Raw genomic sequence first — 13,975 nt, 5'->3', positions numbered from 1 at the left:
TCATTGTTCCGAATTTCATTTTCGGATTAACCAATCTTCGGAATAATGAACCTTCGGAATAACTCCACAAATTTTCGGATTAACGAACGCTTTTTCATTTTCGGATTAACGAACCTCTAGGTATAGGGAATTTGCATGTTTCGGATTAACGACCCTTCGGAATAACGAACCTTCGGAATAGCGAACCTTCGGAATAACGAACAGCACCCCTCTGAAACTGTCCACATGCAGAGAGTCGACAGTTTTAACGGCATTAAGATGAATTACGTTCACAAGTCATCTCAGTTTTTGAAATAGACTCATCACATACTGATACATGCAATGTCAATAGCAGCTCTTACAAAGCAAGACAAAAAGAACTATTGAGTATCGTGACCTTTGACCTCGTGTTTCTTTAAATTTGCGTCGCGTCAGTGGCCTTCGGACTCCAAAACGATCGTATACGTATCTTCCATTAACAGAACGAGTGAAACTTCCATCGACCAGTTGATCCCCACCATGTCATAAGCCCAATGGACCTAAACTCTAAGGGGTTTGGATCCAACCAATTAAAGAATGGCTCCGGGTTGCCATAGCGTCCTACTGAAAAGTTTCCCGAGTCAAAGTTCAGCCAGAAGCGATCGTAGACATGAGGTCCAGAGATTCGACCTACGCTGTCGCTGAAGAGGGGCTTCTCCATCTTCCGGACATTGAGACGGTCAATTATTGTCCTTTTGTTACCATCTCTACCAAGACCTGTTTGAGAGCATAATGAATCTATAGAAATGATCAACATCTCTTTTTTTTTTCAAGCAATGTTTTCATGCTTATACACATGATTCTCTATCGTGCATACACCATGACATTTCATGTAACCAAGGAAGTTCTACATGTAATGGAGAATTTTCTCTATTTTTTCATAAAATTGAAACACATTTATCTTTTTACTACTAGCACCATATGCACTTGGTCAGCTTATTTCATTATGCATATGCAATTAAGTCAAGTTTAGCCAATTCAGATTTCATTTTCATTTCATTGATTGTTTCTGCATGGTACAAGAAATCAACAAAATCACTTTCAAAAATAATTATACACATCGTTCATCATTATTCATGGCTGATTTGCACATGGAAGGTAAGCAAATCATTGTGACAGAGAACAGAGATATAATAAAAGAAAAAAAATCAAAGTATCACACAGAAGGATCCCAGTAAGCCGAGTTTTATATTGTGGCCTCATCATATAAAATGTACAAAGAAATAAATAAACAGTTTTAACAAACTACAATACTGACTTACTGATTCGGCAAGTAACAAACTATTTCACACGTCAAAACATACATGGTCATGTACACAGGTGATGATTAAAAAAAAGAAGAAGAAAGGAATAGCGATAATGGGAGATGGTGAGAAAGAACAGGAGAGAAAGAAATAGAAATACTCCTCGTTCACTGTACACAATAACAATGCACTGCACAAATGCGACACTATGAAATGAAGGTGCATTCACCCTGTTGCCAGGTAACAGCTGGGTGAAGCAACGTACGGATTTTTCGAGAAAAAAAACCCTCGTAGAATACATAACGAGGCTTAATGTGTCAGTTTCCCTAGTGTCTGGCTCATTGGCCTTATTTGCTTACTATCGAAATCATGGGCTTTATGACTCTTCGGCTGCACAGTATGCCCCCCCCCCCCAAAAAAAAAAAAGAAAGAAAGAAAACAAAAACAAAACAAAACAATTACAATCGGATTTCGCGACGACAACTACCAATATGATTTAACCGCGTCAATGCGATACTTCAGGGTCTTAAAATATAACATCTTAGCTATATTATGCCGAAATTCCCATTCAATTTGATTTAGTCGTCACAGAAAAATGTGGATAGTTGTAACGCATGTCATGGGTCTGATTCTTCCTAGTTGGGCACTTGGGTGCTCTTGGAAATGCATCATGTGTGAAGACAATGAACAGAACTTGGAGGGAAGGGATTCCTGGCATGCTCTACAAAACTCTTCATTTCTCTTTGACCACTGAAGCAAATCGGATGGGGTTTTCTGTAAGATGTGGGTAATAAGTTATAGTTTCACACCCTGAAAATGTATTTGGATTTATTCACAATTTTTTGTCAGGGTCCTGTTATAATTTTGGGGGACATACGGTACAACTCGCGGACTGAGTGACTCATATGGACTGTATGAATAGTGGGCTGTATGATTCGTGGTTGTGGAACTCATTACATGCACCCGAAAAAAAAAAATCTTACCTGGTATTTTCTTTAGATCTTAATAACCAAAGGATGATGAAATAACGTGTTTGAAGATTTACGTGACAAATCTCATGTACCTACTTTTCTTCAGAACTATTGAGTGAAAAAAAAATCTTCAAATGAATGCATTGTCCCAATGAATGGATGAATCCTGAGAAATATGTTGTCGAGGAGTTAGTTTTTCAAATGAATATGATAACGTTGTTTTAGGAACGCAGGCCTACGTTTCACACCTGCGCTTTTCCGTGAAATTTACATAACATTAAGTTGCTGTTGGTTTTTCTATATGGTGAGTTGATTATGTTAGGGAATGTCTTACAGTTGAGCTATATAGTATTTCATAGTCCTTTTGATGAAGTGTCAGAGCATAATAACGAATGTATCGTATTCTTAAAACACTTTTATGGAAGTTAAAAAGGCACATTTACTTCGCCACGGAACATATGGCTTATCTGCTTGCCTTGGAAGGAACAGATAGTGGAGGTGCCATAAGCGCTTTCCGTGACATTCGCAGATTTATGTGTGTAGCAAGAGAGAAGGGGTGTGGAACGACATTTCAGATGTAAAATTGAAGGCTGTGTACTCAAGAAAAAAAATGGTGAGAACTCTTTCTCGTTTTTTGTTTTGTTTCGTTTTTTTCACGCGAATATATTGTTTGGGTTGTCAAACGTCGGTAAATATCAATACACCTAACAAATTACAAAAACTTAAGACTAACAAGGAGACATTTTTGATATACTTTAAAAAAAGAAAACTAAAATCCTTGACCGTCAACCTAAAACATCAATGTACCACAAAAAAAAGACAAATGGATACTCTATCATTTCCTGACGACAGTGTCATTTATCTTTGTACTTTTGAAGGATTGGGGGTTGAATCTTGTTTTCCCTCTTTTTAATTCATATAATATAGGTTTTCCCGGTCAATTTCATACCTTTGTCACTCAAATTCATTAATGTGCATTCAAATTCACGCAGCGCACGCACGCGAAAATATTCGGGCATTCAAATTCAGAATCCGAGCGATCAATTTCATTTATGGGCGTTCTGTTTCGTTTTCGTGGAAATCAAATTCACGATTGGGCATTCAATTTCAAAATGCGAGACCGACTTTCCTACTCGGGCATTCAAATTCATGCGATAGTCACGTGATAGTCCCAATGAGCTTGTTTGGAGCGTTCAAATTCATTTTTAGGCGATCAAGTTCCTACTTCGTGCAATCAATTTAACGAGTTAAATGGAGTAGACTTTTAAGAAAGGAAAAAGGGCCAACACAACCAATGAAGGCTTGCATATAGTGTAATTATGATTGTTTACAGGTTCTACATTGTTCTCTTTTCATGTACTCTTTGTTTTTCATCTCTATAAATTTCAAATTGTATTGTCCAATCAGCAGTGCATCCAAACAACACAAAGGCAATTATAATCATATTTCTTGATGATACTGCATGCTGACATCGCCCCAACACCCACCCTATAATGACAATTCATCAAAGACAAACTGACACACAATGATCTCACATAGTCCCGCAAAAGTAAATCAATAAGAGAGCAATACATAACAAACAAGACGTATAAAATGTTCATGTTTCAATGTCAATATAGTCGAAATTGTTTTTTTTTTTCCTTCGAAAGTGTCAACCAACCCTCCGTATTATGCTCGTCTGTAGGTCTATACAGTGCCTAATGTTTGTTTGTTTCATTTTCCATCAAAAAAAAAAAAAATGGCTGGATAAGAGAGTAGTATCCAAGCAGCTCACAACATTCTTACAAGAAAACAGCTTATATGATGATTTCCAGTCGGCTTATCGTGCTCACCACAGTGTGGAGACTGCTGTACTTAGAATTCAGAATGATCTCCTTCAAGCTATAAATGTTGGGAAAATATCTCTCCTGGTCCTTTTGGGACATGTCTGCAGCCTTTGATACTGTAGATTATGGAGTTCTTCTTACTCGCTTGGAAAGCCTCTTTGGTGTAGCTGAAATTGCGCTTCATGGTTCCGTTCTTATCTCACTCAGAGAAAACACTTTGTGAGCATGGATGGTGCTAGCTCTGACAGATTGCCTTTGCAATATGGACTTCCTCAAGGATCTGTCCTGGGCACAGTGCTCTTCTGCATGTACTGCTTGCCACTTGGAGATATCATCAAGAGTCATGGCCTTAGTTATCATTGCTACGCTGATGATATCCAGATATATTTATCAGTGAATCCTGTCCATTCTGAAGTAATACAAGCAATACAGCGTATGAGACTTGTGTTGATGAGTTGCATAAGTGGATGATTTCAAACTTTCTGAAGCTTAATGAAGGGAAGACGGAGTTTATGATCATTGGGTTCTAAGCATCAAAGACCAAAGGTAAACGTCACTGGGATCAGAGTGGGTGGAGATAACATCCCTCCTTCAGATACTGCCAGGAATCTTGGAATCATTTTTGACTCTAATCTTCATGAAAAGCCACATCTTGGCTGTATCCAGAGCAGCTTTCTTAGCTCTCAGAAACATTGGCTTGATCCGCAAGTACATCAATAACCATGTTGCAGAACTTCTGGTGCATGCATACATCACATCGAAGCTTGACATGGGAAATTCAGTATTGTATTATCTGAATAAGTCACAAATACACAGACTTCAGCGCCTGCAGAATAGCGCAGCTAGAGTTGTCACCATTTCCAGGAAGAGTACAAGCATCAACTCTCTTCTGAAAAAGCTACATTGGCTATGTGTTGAACAGAGGATTGAGTATAAGATTAGTTTGGTTGTGTACAAGGCACTGAATGGCAGTTCTCCATCATATATATGTGATCTACTAGAGCCATATGTCCCAGCAAGAGAAAATCTACGTTCTGCAGACAAGTACCTGCTGGTGGAACACAGAGCACACAACTCTTGGGGAGCTCGTTCATTCCGCGTGGCTGCTGCAAAGATATGGAATGGCCTTCCACAGTCAATCCGCAGAGCTCTTACCACAGAATCTTTTAAAACAACCCTCAAGACCCATCTCTTCAAATTGAAAAACTAGCCAATGTGTAAGAATGTATGTTTACACATTTGGAGACAATGACTTCCTGGAACTATTTCTTTTTGTTTTAACTGTCATATCACAAGCGGTGCACCCATGAAATTTAAGCTGAATTATGTATTTATTTTGGAGCAAGCGCCATGAGCGCCTGACTTGGCGGATACCGGCGCTATACAAGACTTCATCATCATCATCATCATAATCATCATCATATTCAACTGCAATAGTTGGTCTTAAAATGGGGTCCAGTTGGATGTTCTGCTCTCTGCGATGAATAAATGAAGTGGATCTTTTACGTACATGAGTTGTGACTCTCTCACACATGGGACCTCCATTTCATGTCCAATCCGAGGGACATGTGCCTGTATATTCCTTTTTGCTTGGCGCGAGTTCAAAATAGTCAATGAACAGGTGGACCTCTACTGCAAATTAAATAATTATCATAAATCCCAATATATTCAAATCCAAATGAGAAACACATGCATACACGGCCCAAACTAACTAAATTCAGGACTTCTTTTAAATTGAATGCAGTTATTTGGAACATGGTTGCCTATTCACGAATTTGAATGACCGACGAGATTCCGTCGCCAGCTTGACATGAATTTGAATGCTCATTGGTGAAATGCGTGCTCCTCTCTTAAATTTGAATGCTCCGATAGTGAATTTGAATGTTCCGATAGTGAATTAGAATGCTCCGACAGTAAATTTGAATGCTCGGATAGTGAATTCGAATGACCGGATTTTGAATTTGATTACTGATTTAGTGCTGCGAGCGTGGAATGCGTGAAATCGAATGCTCGGAATAGGAACTTGAATGACAAAAGTATGAAATTGACCGGGAAAACATTATGCGTATATATATACATATATATATACATTACCTTGTCTCCGATATCTTCTGTTCTATTCCTGCTTCACGAAACTCCAACAGCTATGTCAAATTGCTTGTGTTCAATAATGTGAATATTTTGTCTTTCCGTTGTATATTCTTATATGAAAAATATGTATATGTATGATACGATCCATGACGAACAAAACTTACCTGAATCTTATTTTGATGTGCCCGCCTTTAACTCAAAATATAAAGATGCCAAGTTTTCTGATTCATTTTCGTTAGTTCATTTCAATCGTATAAGTTTTTCGAAAAATTTCGATAATTTGAATATGTATATAAGCAGCATTGATCATAATTTTAAGGTAATAGGACTTACTGAAACTTGGTTAAATGAATCTTCTTCAGTTGAAGCTTATAATTTCGATGAATATAATTTATTTTGTAATAATAGAATTAACAAACGAGGTGGTGGAACAGGTGTATATGTTCATAATTCCTTACATGTATTTATTAGACAAGAGTTGACAGTTATATCTGAGTCGTTTGAAAGTATTTTTGTTGAGTTAGCAAATAACAACACCAAATGTAAAAAAAAAAAAAAACAATTGTTGGTGTGGTAGATCGTCCCCCGAATTGTAATATTTATATGTTTTGAATGAATTTGTAAATTTTTTACATAAGGTAAATCCGCGTGTATGTAATTGTTTCATAATGGGTGACTTCAATTTAGATTTAGTGAAAATAGGTTTAAATTCCAAAATTGATTTATTTATGGATATTTTGTATGGATTTTATTTGGAACCTTTGATTAGCAGTCCCATTCGGATAACTGCAACCTCTGCCACTTTGTTGGACAATATATTTACAAATGTTAATATTTGTACTCACTCAGGAATTTTGATTAGTGATGTAAGTGATCACCTGCCAATTTTTTGTATGTCTTCATCCATTGCCCATTGTACAAACAAATCACCTCTCATTTATGTAAAGCGTAATATTACTCAGTCAAATATGATTGCTTTTTTTAACACATTGAAAAATGTTGAATGGGAAAATTACATTGATGTAGGAAGTGTTGATTTCAAGTATAATAGTTTTTTGCAAGTATTTAAAGATATTTATGAAGAATGTTTTCCTTATAAATCATATGATTTTAAGAAGAAGAATAAGAATCCATGGTTGACTAAGGATTTGATTAAGCTTTGTCGTAAAAAATCAAGTATGTATAAAAAATATGTTAAGAAACCAACCCCTTATAGAAAAGAGGTGTATAATAAATTTCGAAATTATGTTACACTTCGATTAAGGCAACCAAAAAAGAAATATCTTAATGAAAAATTTTATCAAGTGAAAAATGATATTAAATCAACATGGAAAATCATCAATAATCTTTTAAAGGGTACAAGAAATACCCAAAGTAGTTTAATAGAAAGTGCTGAGATTGGGAATGAAAAAATAACAAATAATAAAGATATAGCTGATTGTTTTAATGATTTTTTTTGTTAGTATTGGGGAGAAACTGCAGATCTGTAATGATAAGAGAAATGAAAATTCATATGATAAATATTTGAAATTTCCTAATAAAAATAGCATATTTTGTAAGCCAATATCAAAAAAAGAAATAATAACGATTGTAGAGGAAATAAAAAGTAATGTAAGTTCAGGTGTAGATGGTATAGATATAAAAGTAATAAAGCTTGTAATTTCTGTTATATGTGAACCATTAAGTTTTTTTTTTTTCAATGACTGTATGTCTGTTGGTTTTTTCCATCAAAAATGAAAATTGCACGTGTAACACCTATTCATACAAAGGGTAACCGTAATGACATTAATAATTACAGACCAATATCGGTGTTAACTATATTTTCAAAGATATTAGAGAAATGTATATTCAATAGATTAATTGAGTTTATAGATAAACAAAGTATTTTGATAAAAAGTCAGTTTGGATTTAGAAGGGGTCATACAACAGCCACAGCAATACTAGATCTTGTGAAAAAAAAAATAAATGATGCTACTGATAATAAAGAATATGCTGTAACAATATTTATTGACCTTACTAAGGCTTTTTATGTTATAGATAATTTTGTTTTATTACAAAAATTATATTATGGTATACGTGGCCCCCCATTTAAACTTTTAATTAGTTATCTTAAAGATCGTCAAGAGTTAACTGTAGTTAATGAAATTGAATCTGATATCAGAACAATTAATTGTGGTGTTCCACAAGGATCGATTTCAGGCCCTCTTCTTTTTCTTATATATATAATGATTTACCATTATAAAACTCAACATTTAAGTTATGTTTTATTTGCTGATGATACCAAATTGTTAATGAAGAAGTGCAATCCTTATGCAACTGGTTCAAGGCAAACAAACTACAAATGAATATTAGTAAAACGAAATACATGATTTTCCAACCTTCCCAGCAACTTGTTATGTGTTATGTAACTATATAAGTGTTATGTCCGTATGAAGTGTACTTTTTGTTCGAACACCGTAAGATCGAATCACAAGATATGTGTATGTGAATTGTGCGAAAAGCAATGGCATGAGACATGCTACATGTCAAGCTGTTCGCTGCACTTAAATCCAAAATGTTATATTTGTCCTTCGTGTATCTCAAACGAATTGCCATTTAACCACATACTTGAAGATGATGATTTTCACAGAGAATTATTCTCTTTTTTTCACTACTCTAGCAGTGATATCTCATTTGAATCAGGTCTTGACTCCCACGTTTTTGATGTTTTGGCATGAATAGTGATGATAATGTTTCCATCAATAATCTAGAAAGTCCATGCAATTATTATTTTAATGACACTTTCAATCACAAATTTCTGAAATGTCAAAACGAGGCTGTGTTCTCCTATTTCATTTGAATGCTCAGAGTTTGTCTGCAAAGTACGAATGCTTAACCGACTATCTGAGTAGCCTTTGCCATAAATTTTCAATTTATGCTTTCACTGAGACTTGGTTTAACTCGAATGTGTCCTCCCTTTACAATATGCCAGGTTATTCTTTGTTACATAGATCACGTGAAGGAAGAAGAGGAGGAGGGGTTTGTTTCTATGTGGAATCTAAATACGTGTTTAAGGAAAGAGATGATTTGGTGTTTTGCAACGAATATACAGATACTTTATTTATTGAAATTGATATGAAGCACGCAAAGAATGTTATAATTGGTGTGGTGTACAGAGCTCCAAATTCAAACCTAGTGATTTCAATGGTATGCTAGAAAAGTCTTGAAAGCTATTGCCATGGAAAACAAATTATGTTACATTGTTGGGGACTTTAACTTCGACATACTTAAATACTCTGTGAGTTCATGTACAAGCGAATTCATGAGCGTAATGTATTCGCACGGTTTGTACCCACTTATCACCAAACCTACCCGGTTAACAGCGAGATCATACACTTGTATTGACAACATATTTACCAACGTTGTTGATAAACCAGCGACTCAGGAATCCTTTTTTCTGATGTTTCTGACCACTTACCAATTTTTCAATTTACAAAATTTGACAAACAGCACCAGCAACAGTACAGGCTCGAAAGTCACGATCAAAAGCCACTTTATGAAAATTTTGATATGAAAGAGCTCTCTCGGGAATTATGCTCAGTCAATTGGTCATTTATTGAAAATGGGAGTGATGTTAACTCCTCGTATGATAATTTTCTTGAGACTTTCACCAAGATTTGTGATAAACATGTTATCCAGCGTGCATCACTCAAGAAGACCAAAAAATATACTATAAGAAAGCCGTGGGTAACAAAAGGAATATTAAAGTCAATCAATAGAAGGCAAAGGTTATATTACAAACATATTCATGTTCCCTCACGTAAGAATGAAGTTGTGTATAAACGATATAGAAACAAATTGAATGTGATTCTACGCGAATCAAAACGACTTTATTTTGCAAACTTGATTGAAAGAAATAGATCAAACCTTTGTAAAACATGGAAAATTGTAAATGAGATTTTGGGGAGAAGTAGCAAATCTGAATTGCCACCTTTTATCGAACTTTGTGGTCAAAAAATTGAAAATCATAAAGAAATAGCAAATGTTTTCAACCAGTATTTTGCGAATATAGGAGTCTCAATCTCAGAAAACATTCAAAGTTGTCCAAAGCATTTTACAGATTATTTGAGCTCGAAACCATCAGTTTCCATTTTCTTCTGTCCTACCAATGAGTCGGAAATAGCTGAAATCGTGAAAGACATGAATTGTAAGATTTCATGTGGTCATGATGGTTTTAGTTCTAAATTTGTAAAACAAATTATCCATTATATTGCTCGTCCCTGGCTCTTATATTCAATCAATCGCTATGCTCAGGTAAGGTCCCAGACTCCCTCAAACTTGCAAAGGTAATTCCTGTTTATAAGAAGAATAATAAATTTTTGATAGAAAATTATAGACCAATTTCTCTTCTTCCAACTTTCTCCAAAATAATTGAACGCATAGTATATAAACGTTTGTACAAGTATTTGTCCGAAAATGACCTTCTCATAAAAGAACAATTTGGTTTTCGGCCCTCCTTTTCGACCGAAACAGCATTGTACACACCTTGGAACAAGTCATTTTATCCCTTGAAAAGAAAGAAATTCCCTTGGAACACTATGGTATTCGTGGTGTGCCTCATTCTTGGTTTGTTGATTATTTGAGTGGACGACAACAATACACCAGCTTCAACGGTGCTAAGTCGGACCTCATGCCCGTATCTCATGGCGTGCCCCAAGGTAGTATCCTTGGCCCTCTTCTCTTTTTGATTTATGTCAATGATGTTATCAATTCATCGAAAGTTTTTCGTTTTGTAATGTATGCTGATGATATCAATATTATATATTCACATTCTGATCAGAAAATCCTTAACCAAATTGTTAATGAAGAAGTGCAATCCTTATGCAACTGGTTCAAGGCAAACAAACTACAAATGAATATTAGTAAAACGAAATACATGATTTTCCAATCTTCCAGAAAACAGATACAATTTTGTCCAAACTTTTCTATAAAAATTGATAATAACGAAATTGAAAAGGTTGCCACAATAAACTTTTTAGGGGTATATATTGACGAAAAGTTGTCCTGGAATGACCATGTCAATTATGTTCATGGAAAGATAAGTGTTGCACTTGGTATGATGTTCAAGCTTCGTTCGTTAATCCCGAAAAATACACTGTTCATGCTTTACAATGCCTTTATCTTGCCGTACTTAGACTATTGTAATCTCGTCTGGTCAGGGACTAGCCAGCGACAATTAGATCGGCTAACGGTCCTCCAAAAGAAAGCCATTCGCCTTTGTACAAATTCCCTCAAACTTGCCCACACCCCTCCATTATTTAAGGACTTGCAAACGTTAAATTTTCGAGACAGAATTTCATTTAAACTTGGTATTTTTATGTATAAATATGTTCGCTCCGTCTTGCCAGATATATTCAATGATTATTTTTCTTCTCATGCCAAGAAACATTCTTTCAATACTAGAAATAAACAATGTTATATTTTACCATTTTATCGTCTGAAAATCAGTCAGTCCAACTCTATAAAGTACAAAGGGGCTAAATTGTGGAATTTGTTAAGCATGAAACTGAAATCTGTTAACACATTGAATCTTTTTATGACTCAATATAAGCAGCTTCTTCTCAATCTGTATTGATTAATGTTTATGAATGAATGATGAATAATTGTGCAATTCCCATACAAACCTTTGACAATTACCCTGCATGTTTGTTTGTTTGTTTGTTTTTTATTGTATAGTATTATATTGTATTAGTTCAGTTGTTGTTTTGTTTCCTGTTTCCTGTCTCTATCATAATGTATTGTTGATTTTGTAACGGCCTCTAATTTAAGTTCTGTTTTGATATATATATGTTTCATTCAAAACTGTGATTTTAAACTATATTGTAAAGGAAATCTCCATTTCCAAGCCCTAGGCTTTTGCGTGATTTCCTCCTTTGACTCACACATCTATGTAAATATTTTATATGTGATTTTATGAAATGAATAAATTTAATTGAAAAAAAAATTGAAAATACCAGTGTATTTTGTAAAGGCTCAGATCCATGTAAACTATTTGATATTGTTAATAGACAATTGCGCAATATTAGTGATTGGATGGAAGCCAATAAGTTGATTTTGAATATAGATAAAAATCATTATATTTTATTTGGTATGCGAATCATAACAGACCACAATTTGCAGTTGTATTTTAAGAATATGAAAATAGATAGAGTTGTAAGCACAAAATTCTTAGGAGTAATTATAGATGAAAGATTGTCTTGGAATTATCATATTGATTACATAGCCAGTATTATATAAAGAAACATAGGGGTTTTGTGTAAATTACAGTATCTTCTTAGGAATGTCCTTAAAATGTTATACCATGCTTTGATTTCACTACAAATTAATTACTGCAATATTGTATGGGGATTCACTTTTAATAAAAATATTGATCGAATACATAAATTACAAAAACGGGGAGTGCTTTTAATAACCAATTCAACATATGCTTCCCCCAGTTTACCTCTGTTTTCGAAAACTCAAATATTACTTATTTTAATTTCATTAGAGTCTGCAATATTCATGTTTTAACTTTATAATAGTTTTCTCCCTGATGTATTCTCTGATTATTTTACCCTCAGTAGTTCAATTCATGATTATAATACCAGAAATGCTCAGAGTATTCATCCCCCATTAAATCGCACATCTTGTACGCAGTCATCAATATTTTACAAAGGTACTATTTTGTGGAATAATTTGAATATAGTTTTCAGGATCAGTAAGACCGTAAGACAATTTAAAAGATTATATAAACAACATCTTTTTGATGCAATTAAGTTACAAGTTGACGAATAGTTGAATATGGAGTTTTCTTCTTTTCTTCTCTACTTTCATATCTAAACGTATCCGGTTTTTTATTGATTCAAGTTGTAAATCTTATCGTATTTTGTATTCATGTTTGTTTCAATTCAGTTACAAACCAATGATTTTAAAAGATTACATGTATTTACATCATAATATTTCTTAAGGGATCATTTTCAATAAGCCTACTTTGTGCTTCTCATGATTCCGCCACTATCATATTTGACACCATGTATTTTTGTTTGTTTGTTTGTCTGTCTGTTTGTCTTTAATGCAAAGTTTGTAAACCAATTATGAAAGTGGAAATAAATGAAATGAAATGAAAATGAAATGATATATATATATATATATATATATATATATATATAATGTATACACGTATATCATATATACAAACACATATACATATGAACATATTCTAAACAGTAATCATAAATGCATACCTGTACATCCAAGTTTTTGTGTAATTAAGCAAATGTAGGATAGACATATAGATAAAACAAAATGAAATCAAGTACAATTTTAAATCCTTGAGAATCATACGTTAAGAACATTTCTTTCGACAGGAAGGACACTCACCGATCACATATTCGTGGATATTCGTCTGGGAAGGGTTCATTGTCAGGGCAATGTGAGGGGCCTTGTCAGTACTGACTTCAAAATCCAGTGACGTCATATCCGTTGTTAGGTTCAGCCCATAAAAGTTGAAGACTAACTTGCGGCCGCTGTTTGGTGTGTGGATTACGTTGCATGCTTTAAGAAAAAAATGCATGTTAACTGCTTATGTAGTATTGCATGTGTAATATTTGTATATGTGTATGTATATATATATATATATATATATATATATATATATTATATATATATAATAGTTCCCTTCCCAAACGTACGCGGTGCCTCATTGTGGGTAGCATACTGAAAGAAATTAGACTGAAGCGGACGTTGCTCTCGATCTTGAGTCTCCCTTTTAATCAGTCGAGCTTTCGGCCAGTCACCAGGCCTTCAT

At 34.4% G+C, this 13,975-nt stretch overlaps 1 protein-coding gene across 1 annotated transcript; it reads right to left on the bottom strand.

Moving 5' to 3' along the window:
• Positions 1-454: 454 nt before the first annotated feature.
• Positions 455-13,645, bottom strand: LOC139723487 (uncharacterized). The gene is made up of 2 exons (XM_071634761.1): positions 13,549-13,645; positions 455-735 (listed from the first exon to the last, which is right to left on the bottom strand). Exons 1-2 carry the CDS (start codon positions 13,643-13,645, stop codon positions 455-457), a joined length of 378 nt encoding a protein of 125 aa, XP_071490862.1.
• Between the last annotated feature and the right edge of the window lie 330 nt (positions 13,646-13,975).

The sequence above is a fragment of the Diadema antillarum genome, unplaced genomic scaffold, assembly GCF_040938485.1.
Source record: "Diadema antillarum isolate AM-2024a unplaced genomic scaffold, OU_Dant_1.0 scf00000001, whole genome shotgun sequence".
Taxonomy (NCBI): Eukaryota; Metazoa; Echinodermata; class Echinoidea; order Diadematoida; family Diadematidae; genus Diadema; species Diadema antillarum.
The sequence above is the reverse complement of the archived record's forward strand: the minus strand, read 5'-3'. Positions and strand labels throughout refer to the sequence as shown.

Bases quoted from the DNA above. Each gene is read 5' to 3' on its own strand.
- LOC139723487 (XM_071634761.1), bottom strand. From the start codon at position 13,645: ATGACGTCACTGGATTTTGAAGTCAGTACTGACAAGGCCCCTCACATT. The intron at 736-13,548 runs GTGAGTGTCCTT...GCTCTCAAACAG, and splicing joins TATCCACGAATATGTGATCG to GTCTTGGTAGAGATGGTAAC.